Here is a 17,635-nt window from a genome sequence, read left to right on the forward strand (position 1 = left end):
CCCTGCTCATCTGCCCCAGAGGGGTGAATGTCCTCCCCCAACATCCTGGCCTCTTCAAGGCCAAGCAGGACGTGATCCTGGCTGCACCTGACTGTGGTCCCCAGACACACCCAGACTCCATGTGCAGTTTCCAGGGCTCTGAGCACACTGGGGTCTGGGGCAAGGCGATTGGGCCATGGGTTGTTAAGTGAAGGGACTCACCTAAAACCCTAGATGAGGCTCTTAGGACATTAGCAAGGCACAGACCCCCTTGTCTGCATCCTCCCCCTGCCAAGTGCACCCCTCCACATCTCCCTCTCTCTCTCTCTCTCTCTCTCTCTCTCTCTCTCTCACACACACACACACACACACACACACACACACACACACATACACACAGGAATGCAGCCAGGGCCACCTCTCTGGGAGAGAGTCTCCCACCTCCAGCTCCATGACTTGTGCATCTGCCTCACTGGACAAACGTCTGTGTGAGCCATGATGTAAATGGGTGTGTTCTGCAGACACAGCTAGGCCCAGCCTGTCCTCCCCAGGGTTATTCCTCCACCCCACCGCCCTGCCTTTACCCTGGGCTTAGCTAAGTCTCCTGTACCCCTCCCCAGGTGCCCATGCTGTGACCACCCCTGTGGGATGGCCAGGCAGAGGAAAGAGCATCAACCAGACCCTAGCACTCACGCTTGGTGGGGAGAGGCAGCTCCGACAGCAGCAGTGTGTCGTGTGGGCGGGAGAGGGGCTGGATGTAGGCCTCAGAGAACACAGACAGGTGGAGAGAAGAAGGAGATGGCGTCCATCCGGGGTGGAGGCGTGGAGGCCGCACCCAGCAGTGCAGCCCCAGGGCTGTGCAGCTCAGCCTCACCGAGCAGTGGGGCATACCTTGGGCTGCCCAGGGAAACGAGCCAGGCCCAGCAAGGGTCTCAAGGGCAGAGGACCCTTTCCAGAATGGGACAGAGTGCATGTCTGACTGCAGGACGTGTCCCGAGGGCTACCGATGCCTAAAGGCAGGCGAGAACCCTGACCACGGCTACACCAGCTTCGACTCCTTCGCCTGGGCCTTCCTGGCACTCTTCCGCCTGATGACACAGGACTGCTGGGAGCGCCTCTACCAGCAGGTATGTGGGTTCCCCGGGCCAGCAGAGGGAGGCCAGGTGTGGGCTCAGGAGCCAGGCTGCACAAGTGACTAGCCAGAAGTGGCCCCAGCACCTCCCCCAGTGAGAGCTGCGGAGGAGACAGAAGACAACGACACTTGCATCTAAGGGACAGGAGCTCAGCAAGCAAAGAAACTTTCTCTTGCTGATGACCAAGTAACCATCCCTTCATATAGGACTCTCTCTTCTCTGAGAGTGGGATACTCCTCCACCTTCTAGGGTGGAACATTCTCCTGTGTGGGCACCTTGTTCCCCCCAGTCAGGTGGGACGTCTGCTTCCCTCTAGGTAGAATTCTGTCCTGTGTGTAGGTTATTCTCCTCTGGAGGTTAGCAATGGCCCTCTCTCTAGGTGGGGCATGCTCTGTACCTCCCCCCGACCCCCAGGCTTGGCTCTTTGAAGCCCTGGCACACCAGTCTCGTCACTTGGAAATGCCATAACCCAGAAGGGGCACCAGTGAGGATGACCTCTTTACCCTTGCTCCTCCAGACCCTGAGGTCCGCAGGGAAGATCTACATGATTTTTTTCATGCTTGTCATCTTCCTGGGCTCCTTCTACCTGGTGAACCTGATTCTGGCCGTGGTTGCCATGGCCTATGAAGAGCAAAACCAAGCCACCATTGCAGAGACGGAGGAGAAGGAAAAGCGCTTCCAGGAGGCCATGGAGATGCTCAAGAAAGAGCATGAGGTGGGTGAGCAGTGCAGACAAGGAGCCTCCAGGTCAAGCCCTCACCTGATGGGTAGGTACCTGGAGGTGTGATGCATGCTGGGTAGAGCTGGTTCTTGGAGGCATGGTGCACACTGGGTAAAAAGCAGTGCCTTCTGGGTAAAGGTATTTCCTGTGAGTGTGGTGTCTGCTGGGTAAAGTTGTTTTCTGTGGCCATCATGTCTTCCAGGTGAAGGTGGTGCCAGCTGGATAAAAATGGTGCATGCTGGGTAAAGTGGTCCCTGTGAGCACATTACATGCTGGATAAAGAGATATGTGTGTCTATGGACATAGTTTATCCTGGTCAAGTGATAGCTCTGGTTGGGTAGTAAGGAAGGCTCAAGGTTGAGCCAACTCAGAAAATAAGCCCTGGCAATGCTTCTCTGGCTGCCCACTGTCCTCCACATGGTGACTGGAGGAGACTGTTATAGAGCCAGCTATTTATCATAAGCCAGATCGTAGGCATCCACTTGTTCTTCTCACTGCCCCATGCCGCCTCCTCCAGCATCCTCTGGCCAGCTGAACCTTCTTCTTGATCCACTGCCCTTCAGTTCTGCTACTTCCTCTGCTTATGAAGGGATCAATATCCCTTCCACCTGTCCCACTCTCACCTCTTCCAAGAGCTGCCCACTGCAGCCATTCCTTTCTTCCTTCAAGGATCTTGATTTTTCTCAGAACACCCTGACTTGGTCTGAGACTATCTCCAGATGCCCCCGTTTGGGGTTGAGGGTGCACGTCCATTTACTGATGGGGCAGACCAAATTGCTAAGAGTTCTTGGCCTACCTAAGCCCGAGGCTGCACAAAGTCTCTCGATGACTTGACTGAGATGTCCTTTCCTCCACTCTTTTCTAGGCCCTCACCATCAGGGGTGTGGACACTGTGTCCCGTAGCTCCTTGGAGATGTCCCCTTTGGCCCCAGTAACCAACCACGAGAGAAGGAGCAAGAGGAGAAAACGATTGTCTTCGGGGACAGAGGAGTGCGGGGATGACAGGTTCCCCAAATCTGACTCGGAAGATGGTCCCAGAGCAATGGTAAACCCCAGCTGTGGTCACAGCCTTTGCAGGGTAGATCTGGCTGCAGATGGCTATATTGCTGGGGCTCTGGTTGAGGCATCCCCGGACCCCCTTCCACCTGTTCTTGTTTCCCAGGGAAATTCTTAGTGTGGAGGAGCCCTGGGCAGAGGACAGACTAGATTTGGGTGTTAGAGTAGCCTCGACCTGGGTGTCTAGTCCTCCTTCATGGGGACAATGGGTGGGTCCTCACATAGTATAGATTGGTAGGAGCCCAAGGACATGCCATGCAGGTGAAGGAACATGACCGAGTGCCCCAGGCTGGCCTGTCTACACCAGGAGCTTCCTGCCTCCTCCTCCCCTTTCCCAGCCTCAGCCCCACCTTCAGGCCCAGATGAACTTCAGGGTCAAAGCCCCAGAGGCATAGACTTGAGGTGAGGAAAGATGCCCGAAGGTGCAGGATACCTCTAAACCCTCACAGCCCCTTCTGAATACCCTCGGGCTCAGCCCACCCAGTTCCTGGGTGACTGGCAAAAGCCCCCAGTGCTCCGACAAGTCCAGCCGACCCCGCGCACTGGAGTTGGGCTGGGAGCGCGTGAGGAGCCGCCTTGGTCACGCCCCCGCTCCCTGTGCCCTCAGAATCGCCTCGGCCTTGCCCACGGCCTCAGCAGGACTTCTGTGAGGCCTCGCTCCAGCCGCGGGAGCATTTTCACCTTCCGCCGGCGAGATCTGGGCTCCGAGACCGACTTTGCAGATGATGAAAACAGCACGGCGGGGGACAGCGAGAGCCACCGCACGTCCCTGCTGGTGCCCTGGCCCCTGCGCAGGCCCAGTGCCCAGGGACAGCCCAGTCCTGGGGCTTCAGCTCCTGGCCACGCCCTCAATGGCAAAAGAAATAGCACCGTGGACTGCAACGGGGTGGTCTCCTTGCTGGGGGCAGGGGACCCAGAGGCCACGTCCCCAGGCAGCCGTCTGCTTCGCCCTATGATGCTGGAGCGCCCCCCAGACACGGTGAGCCAGCCCCACAATGCAGGCCCCAGGGAAGATCTGATCTCCCAAACCGCCCTTCAGCACCAGGCCCAAAAATACTGGCCAGGTATTGACGGAGCACCTACTGCGTGCTGTACTACCAAGACATCTCTGCCTGTGTGGCGCCTCCATGCCAATACGGGCAGACCGACAAAGATCAAAGAAAGAAGAATGGTGTATGTAAATGTATATAAAGTGCGTAATGGTGATGAACCAGGATGAGGCTGAAATATTTCAGTGGTAAGGTTTAGGCACCGAGATGTCACAACAGTACACGACCAGTGTCCAGGAGGCCCTGTGCTCTGCCATGTGATCGCTCTTTAGATTGCAGGGTCAGGGACAAGCCATCCCAGGGGTTCTGGGAAAAGGGCTAGGGTGGCAAGGGGACCCTGAAGGGGGCTGGGTAACGATTATTCACCCAGTTGGAAATAAGCAGTACTTTACCCAGTGCCAAATCAGTATCAGCCCAAGTAATAAGTGCTGTGGGGTTGGAGCAGGAATAGGGGAGCGGGAACCCCCCACTCATTAAGAGGCATTTGAACAAGGACTGGGAGAAGACCAAGAGCCACTCTGCTCTCTGAAACTAGGAGGGGTGGTACAGTAGAGTGGTTGGCACCCCAGCTCTGGAGACACCCTGGGTTTGAATCCTAACTCATAGGTGACCAGTTGGATGGCTGTGGACAAGTTACTTTATTTCTCTGTACCTCAAGTGTCTTCATCTGTAAAATGGGTGAAAAAATACCCATCTCAGGAAAGTTGTGAGGATGACATGGGCTAATATGGCAAGGCCCTGCAGACTATGTGAACGTATTAGATACTAGAACACGATAGTGACACTGTCACTACTGTCATCTGGGGAAGTGTGCTCCAGGCATAAAGAATAGCAGGTGCAAAGACCCTGAGGCAGAAGCACACCTAGGCTGTTGAGCCATGAGGCCAGCATGCCTGGAACAGAGGTGCAAAGGAAGGAGGCTGGGGTCACTGTCAGAGGGGTTGGGGAGGGACCATCCAGATCATGAAAGGCCTTTGAGAGATTTGGTCACTCAATCAGCAGATCCACAGGCAGACTGATGACTGCCCATCAGCTGTTCAGTATCCTTGTACTGATCTCTGTCCCTCATCACAGTGCCAAAACAGCGGGCCCAGGAACAAGCTGAATGTGTGACTCAGACCTGAGGCCAGCAGGGGATGGAGGCAGGCCAGCTTTCTGAGGGAAAAATGACTAGACTGGCCGGGAGACTTGGTCAGGGTGGTGGAGGTGAGCCTGAAGAGGGAGGGCCCCCCACTGGATGGTCCCCTGTACTCGGCACAGACTTACTTTCGCGGTGGGACTGTACAGGTTAATCTTCTTGTGCCTCAATTTCCTCACCTGTAAAGTGGAAATAAAATTAATAATGTCAGGGCTGGGGTTGTGGCTCAGTGGCAGAGTGCTTTCCTACCATGTGTGAGGCACTGGGTTCAATCCTCAGCCCCACATAAAAATAAATAAAATAAAGGTTTTTAAAAAGTTAATAATGTCATCAGGTTGTGGTGAGGACCAGGAGAGTTAAAACAGAGCAGTGCTTAGGCCCGTTCTTGGCTCCCGATCAAAGTGGTTATTATTACTATCTGCCATTGGTATTATTGAATAAAGCCTCCTGGGGTGCTTTGCAGGGCACCTGGGGCAGGTGTGTGCGGGGGAGGAACTGTGGTTCTCCTGGGGGCAGAACAGCTTCTGGACCCATCACCTGGAGGGTGGGTGTCTGGCGTCCAGGAACATCATGCAGCAGGCAGGTCCAGCTCAGGAGCCTCAGCCTCGGGGTAGCAAGTTGGAACACTAATAGAATTTCCTAATCTCATTAGGGAGAAAATCATCTCATTGTGCAGCACATGTCGGGAGGAATCTAAGTTCAAACACTTCATTACCGGGAACTCTGACTTCACCCATTCTCACTTCTGTAGGGCCCATTTGTAACCTTAAAGGGATTAGCAGGCCAAGACGGGGTCATTTGCAAAGTTAAAGGAATTATCGACCAACATGGAGACATTTGAAAAGTCCAAGAGATTAGCAGGCGGCAGGCCCCTGGGAATTCCTTGTCCGCTTCCACTGGTCCCCAGTGAGTGGCTGCTGCCTAGTTCTGTGGTCAGGGTGGGAGGGGGGAGAAAGGGCCAGGCCACCAAGGACTCATGTTCAATTTATCCAGACTTGGGGGAAAGGGTGACGGTTCACTTTGTCCCCATCTGTACGAGCATGCCGGTCCAGAGGGCCAGATGGAGTCAGGGGAAGTACACTAAATAGCCACTTTTTCTCCCTCCATATGTTAGAACTTCATCTTGCATCTAGCAAGTTAGGGACAGAGCTGGACATCTAACCAGTGCCTCCTGGTTCCCAACTAATTTATCCATCTATCTAGTGCCATCCAGCTGGGTTGAGTGCCAGGTGGCATTGGGGCTCCAGTTTTATAGCTGTGAATAGATTAAACCTGACCTCTACCCTCATGAAGTTCATCTGGAGTCAGGAAAACAGACCATGAACTGATAAATATGTTCAGGTCACCACAGAAAGTTGCTGGGGAGCGTTGGGGTTGGGGGCTGTAGGTGAGAACACTCAGGGAAGGCCTTCTCAAAAAGAAGACCTTTAAACCAACAGGCAAAGGGTTTTAGGGAGCCAGGCGCAAAGATGCAGAGGAAACAGGAGGAAAGACTTGAGGAAGAATGGGCTTGACATGTTGAAGGGACAAGAGGCCCAGCTGAGCCAGGTGTGACAGCAACATCAGAAAGGGACAGGAAATGAGTTTGGGGAGTTAGGATTTGAAGTACGCGGGACCTCGTAGGTCATAGAAAAGCTTGGATATACTCTGAGTAAGATGGAAGCAGAGGGGGGGGGAGGTTGAACAGAAGAGTGGTATTATCCAGTTCATTTTTGTAGGGATCCCTTTCTGCCATGAGGGAAAAGAGAGAAGATGAGACCAGTGAGGAGGCCATTGCAGTAGTTGTGAAAGAGACCATGATGGCTCACACTAGGATGGTTTATCAGTCAGCTGTTGCCACCATAATGCTGTGTAACAAACAGTGCCAGACGTCAATGGACAATAATAAGCCTTAATTCTCATGCTCCTTATCTGCACGTTGGCCATGATTTGGTCCATCTAGTTTGAGCTGGGCCGGGGAACTCTGCTTTTGGAAACCATTTGTTCACACTGTGGGTTAGGTCGGGACTGCTCCACTTGTCTTTGTTCTGAGGCCTGGGCTGGAAGGGTAGATGACTGGATTCACAGAGGATTCCTGGAGCCCAAGGGCAGGGCAAACAGCACTGGCATATTTTAGGCTTCTATTCACATGGCATCCACTTACAAGCCCCTTGGCCAAAGTAAGTCTGCTTCATTGAGGCAGGAAAGTCTCCTTCACCCATAGTAGAAAGGGAAAGAGAGAATACTTGCTTGATAACTCAAACCATCAGAGATAGTAACAAAGTAGCAGAGACGTTGGAAGGACTTAAATGTGCTTATGAGTTAAAGTGGCCAAATTTATAGCTGGTGCAGTGGAGCATGCCTGTAATCCCAGCAACTCAGGAGGCTGAAACAGGAGGATCACAGGTTTGAGGCCAGCCTCAGCAACTTAGCAAGGCCCTGTCTCAAAATAAAAAGGCCTGGGGATCTCAGTGATAAAACTCCCCTGGATTCACCACCCTCAAATGGTTGTTGAACCTACTGTGGCACCAGCCACCTCAGCCCTTTCCAGAACCTCTGCTCCAATGCTTCCTTGACTGGCAGCTCACTCCTTCCCTGGGCGCATTTCACAGAGGTCCCACCACTTGTGAAGATTGAACTTAACTTGAACCCAGATCTCTTTGGAACCTACCCCACACCCTGGCTCTGCCACGCTGAGTGGCCCTTGCCTGTCTCCCCTCTGCCCTACACAGATCTCCACTAGTGCATGCTGAGCAACCTGGTTCCCTCCGCAGCCCCAGCTCCAGCTCATGGACCGTGGTTGTGCAGGGCCCTGCTGACATGAAGTTCTTGTGAGCCCTCCTGGGTTCTGGGGGGCTCTGTGTAAGCCTGAGGACCACCTGCCAGCCAGTTCCATACACCAGGCATCTCTATTTTCGGGCCTGGTTCTTTTGCTTATAAAAATGATGTGTGCATGCTGGAAACAAGTCCAGCTGTGCAGAGCTGCACAAAGTGAACAGGTACTTTCTGCCCGCTCCCTGCCCCCAATCCAGTTCCCCAGATATCGCCACTTTAACAGTCAGTATTTATCTTCCAGACCTTCGTCTTGGTTTTCCCTCCAACTGTTTGTCTTGGAGATGCTCCCATGGGATCATACACAGAACCACCTCATTCTTGTTATTGTCTATATTGGAGTCCAGAGTCGGGTTGTATCTATAATTGATTTTCATATTCTTCCTATTGATTGGTTGTTTTGTTTTTATGGTATTCGGAACAGTGCCACCATGAACATCATTTATGTATATTTTGGGTGCATGTGTATAATTATTTATGAAGTTAGATTACTAGACAAGGAATGGCAGGGCCAATTTAAAATTTTCTCGGTAGATAGAGTCAAACTGCCTCCACAAAATACATGGCCTCCTACCAGCCACATCTAAGCAGTATTGTTTTTTGCTTCTGTTGATGTCATCTTAAAGCATGTTAGATTTTTTTTTTTTCCAGCTTCTTTGTGCTCTTGACTCCAGGGAGCTTGTGGTCAATTAAGACTCCCAGATCACTTTTGCAGGTACTAATGTATATGACAGCATTTGGCACAGAAGGGACCCGTGTTGTACTTGTGCTTTCCTGACCACACTCAAGAATCACTGCCAATGAGAGGTGGTGAAGAATTAAAAAAAAAAAAAAATGAAGGCAATAATGATTGGCAGGAGGCATGGAAGCAGGGCAGTTATTAGCTTGGAGAGAGCTGGACAGCATCTAATATCCCATCAAGACCTCCATCTTGTCCCCTGCAACCTCCCCAGCCTGAGCCTGGACGGGCCACCCCAGGCCCGGCAGGACTACAGCTGGGAGCAGGACCCCCCACCCAAACCAGGCTGACACCTCTCTTCTGGTTGCCCCCAGACCACGCCATCGGAGGAGCCAGGTGGACCCCAGATGCTGACGCCCCAGGCTCCATGCGTTGATGGCTTTGAGGAGCCGGGAGCACGGCAGCGGGCCCTCAGCGCTGTCAGTGTTCTCACCAGTGCTCTGGAAGGTCAGTGCCCTGTGTTATGCAAACACTCCACACTTCTGCTCTAGGCCCCTCACCTCCATCCCACCCTGTGCGGGCCTCCTCCATCTGACAGCTGGACAAGTCCATCAGCAGCCTTTCTATCCTCTGCAGCCTTAATGTGCTTGCCTGTACTCCGGTGTCTTGTTTTTTCCTAGGCATGCCCACGTCTGTCCTGCTGTGTCCCAGGCTCTTACCTGTTGCATACCTGACTCTCCCAAGCAAACCCAGTCTCCTTAGAATCACCCTACCCCAAGCAGCCCTTCCTGATCCAGCCCAGCCTTTCCTACATTCCTGGCAACCCACATCCATCCCAGCCAGATGTGCATGACCCAGACAACAAAACCCAGCTAACTCCCTGGCTGTCCCCCAGAGTTGGAGGAGTCTCACCGCAAGTGTCCACCGTGCTGGAACCGCTTTGCCCAGCGCTACCTGATCTGGGAGTGCTGCCCGCTGTGGATGTCCATCAAGCAGAAAGTGAAGTTCGTGGTCATGGACCCGTTCGCCGACCTCACCATCACCATGTGCATCGTGCTCAACACGCTCTTCATGGCGTTGGAGCACTACAACATGACAACCGAGTTTGAGGAGATGCTGCAGGTCGGAAACCTGGTAAGAGCCACCTGCCGCCGACTCTCCAGCAGTCGTCCAGGAGCAAGGGGCTCTGGGTGATCTGGCGCGACCTTCGTGGGTAAGGGGGAGGGGATCCTGAACACAAGGGGTCTTTTGAGCAGGGGAGGCATCCTGGAAGGCCTCCGGGAGGAGCAGGTCTCAGGGTCAGCTTTTAAGGACTGTAGAGATGTAGATTTGGAGTGGAAGGTTATGGAGATGCCCAGAGGCTGGAAAACAGGGAGCTGGGGGTAAGTCTGAAATGAGTAGAGAGGGAGGAGACTGCATACAAAAAGCAGCAATTATTTTATGGTCAGAACTTGCACAGGTGAGCATAGGTGACATTGGACAGGGAGAGGATGGATAGATGTTTGGACGGAGGGATGGAGGAAGGGAAAAACAGAGAGATGGACAGATACATGGATGGCTGGACATAGTGAGTAAACCAGGCAAAGCCAGATTTGAATTCTGACTCAGCTCTTACTAACTATGAGACCTCAAGCAAATTACTTAGTCTTGGTAATTGGCCCAATAAGTATTTGTCAAATTTAATAAATGTAAAATTAGTATGACAGTATCAACCTCATAGGAAGCTAATGAGGATTGAATAAGTTAATGTGTATAATGTGCTTGGCTCAGAGTTTGATAAACAATAAGCATTCAAAATAAATGATAGCTGTGGTTATTCTCATTGTTGTGATTATGGAGACTGAACCTGGAAGTCAGAATGTCTAATGTTCTATTCTGATTTTTTTTTTTCTCTCTTGATACAAAATCAAGTCCTGCCTCTTCATCATACAAACAGGAAAAACTGAGGCCCAGAGACAGGACAGGTGACATAGTTGAGATGGAGTCAGGCATGTAGCAAGTGCCTCCTGACCCACGGGCACGGGCTATATTGGCTCTGGCCAGGTGAACACAGACCAGACCTTCTCCAGGGAATCCTAGGGCAGGGCTGGCCTCAGGAAGCAGCATGACCCGGGGATCATCACTGAGGCCAGTGGGAGAAGTTCTGTGCAAGTTTCGGTCTCAGCTTTCCCTCTTACAGCAGACCTGGCCCCCGTCCCAGACCCAACTGCTCAGGTGGCCCCCAGAGGCAAGCAGATCTCCCACACCGTAGAGCATGAAGATTTTCTTCTTGTATTACTTTCCAAACCTAGATAGTTCTCTGCAGGGTGTACTCCAATTCTCTCACTACTTTGAGCCCATTTGCCTGTGATTTTACTTGCCTTCTTCTCTTTGCAAACAAAAGTAAAATCTACGGTCTCAGTCTGTTGGAGTCTCATGGCGCTGCTGCGGGTGTTGGGTGGTCATGTGGGGTTTGGGTTGATGTGGTTTTATGAGAATGTGACCTCTGGGTTGGACTGAGTCATTTGTGATGCAGAGCTCTGGAAGCTTCCCTGGACCATCAGGCTGTGGTTGAGTGGCAGTTGTACAAAACTTGCATCTCAGTTATTGGCAGCAAGAGATACGGTTGGGTTATAGCTCTATTTTGTTCTGTTTGAATAGCTTTATTGTTAATATCTAAGATTTTGTGTTTCTTGCATTTAATATATTGTAAGTGGTTTAAATATTAAATGTAAAGAAACAAAACCACAAAAATAAACATGGGTAAATAATCTTGGTACTGGAAAAGGCTTTCCAAGCATGCCTCTAAAGACAAATTCTGTAAAAGAGAAGATTGATGGCTTCAACTAACTTTTTGGTCCATGATATAAACCAAGGTAAAAGGCAACTGAAACTTCTGTTCTCAATAACGTTATGGACAGAATAACCTGGAAAGTCTATAATGAAATAAAGCACATGGAAAATAACAGAATCCCCACGTGCCCAGAGCAAAGAGGGGCTCAGAGGCCACACATAGCATTAAACCCATGAAATGGTTCTGCAGTTGCCTTGGGGTGGGTGCTGAGTAGAGAGATCTGGAGGCTTGGAGAGTAATGGCCATGGAGCCAAGACACAGTCTGGCAGCCATGGGCAGGGGAGTGGGCTGCTTTCATCCCTTTTCCACTGCTATCCCAGAATACCACAGACGGGGTAAATTCTAAAAATGGAATTTTCTTTTTGGGGAGCACATGGATTTTTTTTTAATTTTTTTTTAGTTGTAGATGGACACAATAACTTTATTTATTTGTTTATTTACATGTGGTGCTGAGGATGGAACCCAGTGCCTCACACATGCTAGGCAAGCGCTCTACCACTGAGTCACAACCCTAGCCCCAGGCTCATGGATCTTGAGGCTGAGAAACCCAAGACTGAGGGATTACACATGGTGAGGGCCTTTGTGCTGTGTCCTCACATGGAAGAAAGCACCACATGACAAAAGAGCAAGAAAGACAGAGAAAGGAAATGGGGCCAAAGTCTCCCCTTTCATAACTAACCCACCCTCACAATAATGTCCTCATCTATTCACAAGGGCTGTGACCCCATGACCCAATCATATCTCAAGGGTCCCACCTCTTAATACCAACACAATGGCACTTAAATTTCAACAGGAGTTTCGGAAGGGACCTTCAAACCACAGCAGTGACCACATGCACAATTAGTAAAATGGCAAACCAAGAGAGGTCTACCCACTGACCCTGGGATGGTAAAGGGGGCCTATCTTAGCTGAGGCTAGAGAGGGAAAAGGTCACCCATGGACACTTATGAGTATGGATTTGACCTTATACAGAATCAGGGTTCAAATTTATACCTGAGCCCTCCTGGCGCCTGTGCCTGGGATGATCTGTTGGAGACCCTGAAAGAGGCAAACAGAACTTCTCAGAAAGGACATGTCTTTCACCCAGGCCAAGCTGGATTCCCCAAATTATAAACCTCTTAAGGAAATATCCCACTGTGAGCAAGAGTCAAAAACACAGACAGATACACACACACACACACACACACACACACACACACACACAGAGAGACTTAACCCTCTAAAATGTCATAGAGTAGAACTGTTGGATAGAAATGGTAAAATAAGAATATAATAACTAAAAATGTGAGAGAAGGAAGTGAAAATAAGATGATTTTGAAAAAGTAACAAATAAGTTCTCTAGAAATGAAAAATATAGCCATTGAGATTAAAATCTTAGTGTTCAAATACAATGGCATATGAATACAGCTGAGGAGACAAATGAATATAAATTTATATCTAAGAAAGTTGCTCAGAGTATAGTGCAGAGAGAACAGAGAAAATAGAAGAAAGGATCTGACATCATTTTCCAATATGTTGTCTACATACGTAACCCAAGAAAATCTACAGAGAGATCTTTAGCTCTAGTAAGAGAGTTCAGCAATATTGTTGGGTACAAGTTCACTATCACAAAGTGTAAACCTAGTAGCCATTGAAAATCCACTTGTCATAACTTTTAAGAGTTAACACATACCAACACAGTGGCACACACCTGTAATCCCAGCAGCTCAGGAAGCCGAAGCAGGAGGGTCACAAATTCAAGGCCTCTTCAGCAACTCAGTGAGACCCTGTCTCAAAATAAAAAACAAAAAGAACTGTGGATGTAATTCAGTGGTAAAGTTCCCCTGGGATTAATCCTCAATATCCACTCTCAAAAAAGCCCTTAACATACACATGTAGCACAGTTTATATGAAATTATGAGAAAACATAATAATTAGAGAGATATGCCATTTCTGTGGATGAAAGTCTGAATATTGTAGAAATACCAATTCTTCCCAAATTAACCTATAGATTCAGTACAAGTCCAACAAAATCTCATGTAATTTGACAAGGTAATCCCAAAACATATATGGACAAGTAAAGCTTATCAAGACAAATTAAGGAATAAGATGAAGAATTTACTTCTATATATTAAGATATATTATAAAGCTAAAAACATTATAATATTTGTATAGAGATAGAAAAAAATGAACCAGTGCTATAATTTGAATCCATATTTGGAGACTTAACAGAAATGACATTATAAGACAGTGGGAAAAGGATGAAATATTCCATAAATGATGCTGGAAAGAATGGTTACTCTTAAGGAAGAAAATAAATTGAGATCCCTACCTCACACCATATTCATAAATTAGATGCTGAGTAATTTGATGTAGCACCTAAATATGATAAAGCAAAACTTAAAAGCTTTTAGAATAAAATAAAGAGAAAATGCTTTAATAACTCAAAAAGTTTATACCATTAAAGAAAAGATTGCTGAATTTACCTGTGTGAACATTTATAATATTGGCACAACATGGTACTATAAACTAAGTTAAATCACTACCACAAACTAGAAGTTGACCTTAGAGAAAGCATTTGACTGGATAGCCATGGAAACTCATGAAATTAAGACAATATTTAATATTCACACATCAATAAGGGAAAGAGGGACAATTTAATGGTAAATTACTATAGCCAGGTTTAAACTCATACTCTTTCCATTAGGCCATTTTGCATTATTAGACGCTACTTTCTTTTTACCATGAGAAATTAGTGGAGCACTGGATTGATGTAATTCCATTCAAAAGCAAATAAATTATGTTTTGGTTAAAAAAAAACACACCCATAACAATGGACAGATAAAGTGTCAGGCAAATCAGGTGGTTATAAAACACATGAAGGAAAACACAGAGGAATGAAAATTAGAGCAACTTAATATACTATTTCTCACCTATGAGAGACTATAAAATAAACTATGGTTGGCAAAGATGTGGTACTGTGGGAACTCTATAAGAATAAGGATTTGGTACATAATGGGGAATAATTTGCAGTATCTGGTTCATAACAGACATGTATACCTGCAACTCAGCAATTTATGTTCCTAAGAAACTCTCACACTTTTGTACAAGGAAGCAGAAATTTCTTGACAGCATAAGCCATAGGGAAATTTGAATCAACATAAATGTTCCTCCATTCATAAAAGGATGAAGAAATAAATTACTGTGTATTCATACAATGAAATACTGCACACAATTAAAATGAATACATATACGTGTATCAATATAGATAAATCTCATAAACATGATCTTAAGAATAAAAGGAAATGGGGTAGTTTTTCTACTTTCTCTTTTAGTAGATTCATCACTGATGTATAAAAACAGGCTTGATTTATGGGTGTTGATTTTATATCTTGCTACATTTATTAGTTCTAGAAGTTTTCTGGTGGAATTTTTTGCATCTTCTAAATATAGAATCATGTCATAGGCAAATAGTAATAGTTTGAGTTCTTCTTTTCTTATTCATATCCTTTTAATTTCTTTCTCCTATCTAATTGCTCTGGCTAGAGTTTCAAGGATGACGTTGAATAGAAGTGGTGAAAGAGGGCATCCTTGTCTTGTTCCAGTTTTTAGAGGGAATGCTTTCAATTTTTCTTCATTTAGAATGATGTTAGCCTAGATAACTTACACAATGTTGAGGTATGTTCCTACTATCCCTAGTTTTTCTAGTGTTTTGAACATGAACGGGTGCTATATTTTATCAAATGCTTTTTCTGCATCTATTGAGACAATTAGCTGATTCTTGTCTATTGATGTGATAAATTACATTTATTGTAATTTGTTGAACCAACTTTGCATCCCTGGGATGAACTCCACTTGATTGTGGTCCATTATCCTTTTAATATGTTTTTGATGTGATTTGCCAGAATTTTATTGAAAATTTTTGCATCTATGCTTATCGGGAATATTAGTCTGAAGTTTTCTTTTCTTGTTCTCTTTGTCTGATTTTGGTGTCAGGGTAATATCAGCCTCACAGAATAAGTTTGGAAGGGTTCCCTCCTTTTCTGTTTCATAGAATAATTTGAGGAGTATTGGTGTTAATTCTTCTTTGAAGGTCTTGAACACATGAGCATAGTCCACTTAATATATAATTAATATAATTAATATAATTTAATATATAATAATTGAATATATTATTATGTACATTTAAAATGTAAAAACATGTATGGGAATGATCAACATCGGACTTGGGATGCTGACTGCCTTGGAGTGAATGCAGTCACCATTCATGGAATTATTCATGGAATTATTTTCATGGAATTATTCCATGAAACAGAAAAGGAGGGAACCCTTCCAAGCCATCTTTTGGGTCGGAGGCTTAACTTCTCTGTATCTCAGTTTCCCTGGCTAATAATAAATATGACATATCTCACAGGTTTATCGTGAGAATTAAATGGTTTAATATATGTAAAACACTTGAACAATCCCTGGCATACGGCAAATGCTATTTAAGCCTTTACTATTATTATTTTGTGAGGACAAACGAAACAGATTTGAAACAAGTGTGGTAATATGTTAATTTTTGGCAGAGATTGTGGTGAGTACAAAGGTACCTACTAGATTATTTTATACTTAAAATATGCATCCTTATTTTATAATTTAAAATATACCATAAAGATAAATGACAAACCTGGAAAATCATGGCAATTCATATAGAAGACAGAACAGTAATATTCTTAATATATAAAGTATGTTGATAAATATTTTTTAAAGCAAACAGCCTAATAGAAAAATAAGCAATGGATATGAACAACAAGTGAAAGCAATTTAAAAAAAAAATTAAAGAAATAGCAAACAAAATAGCCTTGTCCTGTTGAATTTAGGAAAGGTAGTAAGAACAGGATACCCAGTATTAGCAGGGAGGCAGCTACTCACATGTGGGTCATGGAATTGGTGAAAACCTACCCCTGAGGATCATTTAGCAGTGTGTTGGAAGCACTACAAATGATTATTGACTACACGATTCACTTCCCAGAGATCTGTCCTATGGAAAGAATTGGGAAAGATGTTTTAAAACATAAATGTAAAATATGTATTCATTTGTGTTTAAGAGGGGAAAAATTATATATTAAATTATATTAATTATATATTAAGTGGACTATGCTCATGTGTTCAAGACCTTCAAAGAAGAATTAACACCAATACTCCTCAAATTATTCTGTGAAACAGAAAAGGAGGGAACCCTTCCAAACTCATTCACAAGAAAATGGTTAAGCTGGTTATGGCACCTACAGTGGAATATGCCACAGCTATTTAAAAAAGAAGAAGAAACAAAGCTGTAGAATGCATATTGGGCACAGAAGGGTGCACCTGGGGTATTACATGTTCAGTGCAGGTTTACAGTGTGTAGATCCCATTAAAGACACATGCCAAGGTCAAGAAGAGTTTGGGGATCCCCAGAAGTCCCTCCACTTGCTAGGAAGCCACCCTTGGCACTGATGGTGGGCCTCCTGCCAGGAGTCAGAGGAAGTGGGTCCCCACACTCAGAGCCATCTGCCGGATCCCAGGGAGCCTATCAAACATGCAGAGTGGTTTCCATCTGAAGCAGCCCCGCCCCATGGCGCTCTTGGCCACTCTCGGCAGTCATAATAAATGTGCTGATGGTCATAACAGTTGCCCTCTCATACAAAATGTCCACTTTACATCCATTAGCCCTAACTCTTAGAAACCTCTGTGGAGTTATTATTATCCCCGTTTTACATATGGGGACTCTCAAGGCTCAGACAGATGGAGAAACTGGCCCCAGATCACACAGGGCAGACCCTGCTTTATACCGCAGGTCTGGCTGCCGTTCTCTGCACATCTTAAACCATAAGCTGTGATCACACGGCCTTCGGACGGCTGGGGTGATCCTGTGGCAAGAGCAGGCCCCAGGCTTCACGTACTTCTCAAGCTTAGCTATGCGTTCGAGTCACCTGGGACATTTTTTAACTCCCTGTAACTGGAGTCATTTGGATGGGATCCAGGCATCGGCATTTTCAATGCTCCCAAAGTGATTCCGGTTCTCAGGTCAGGGAATCCATGCTTACTAAAACAGCATTTCTCAGACTTCCAGTGGCCTAGGAATTAGCACAAATGCAGGTTCTGATTTCAGCAGATCTGGTATCATCCAAGATTCTGCTTTTCTAAAGAGCTCCCAGAAGATGCTATTGGTACCCAAAGAATTTTTCCTGTATCACTGCCCCAAAGGCATTCCTAAGTGCAGGGCCTTTCCTCAG

General features: G+C 46.8%; 1 protein-coding gene across 4 annotated transcripts in view; it reads left to right on the forward strand.

Annotated features, from left to right (window-relative positions):
• Scn5a (sodium voltage-gated channel alpha subunit 5) overlaps positions 1-17,635 on the forward strand; it is a 97,603-nt gene that overhangs the window by 39,962 nt on the left and 40,006 nt on the right. For all 4 annotated transcript variants that reach the window (XM_047530852.1, XM_047530849.1, XM_047530850.1 and 1 more), the window contains exons 9-14: positions 965-1,106; positions 1,630-1,827; positions 2,699-2,878; positions 3,497-3,868; positions 8,941-9,073; positions 9,462-9,700. In XM_047530852.1, the coding sequence (XP_047386808.1) occupies positions 965-1,106; positions 1,630-1,827; positions 2,699-2,878; positions 3,497-3,868; positions 8,941-9,073; positions 9,462-9,700 (1,264 nt within the window). The remainder of the gene's footprint in view (positions 1-964; positions 1,107-1,629; positions 1,828-2,698; positions 2,879-3,496; positions 3,869-8,940; positions 9,074-9,461; positions 9,701-17,635) is intronic.

This window comes from Sciurus carolinensis, chromosome 17 (assembly GCF_902686445.1).
Source record: "Sciurus carolinensis chromosome 17, mSciCar1.2, whole genome shotgun sequence".
NCBI lineage: Eukaryota > Metazoa > Chordata > Mammalia > Rodentia > Sciuridae > Sciurus > Sciurus carolinensis.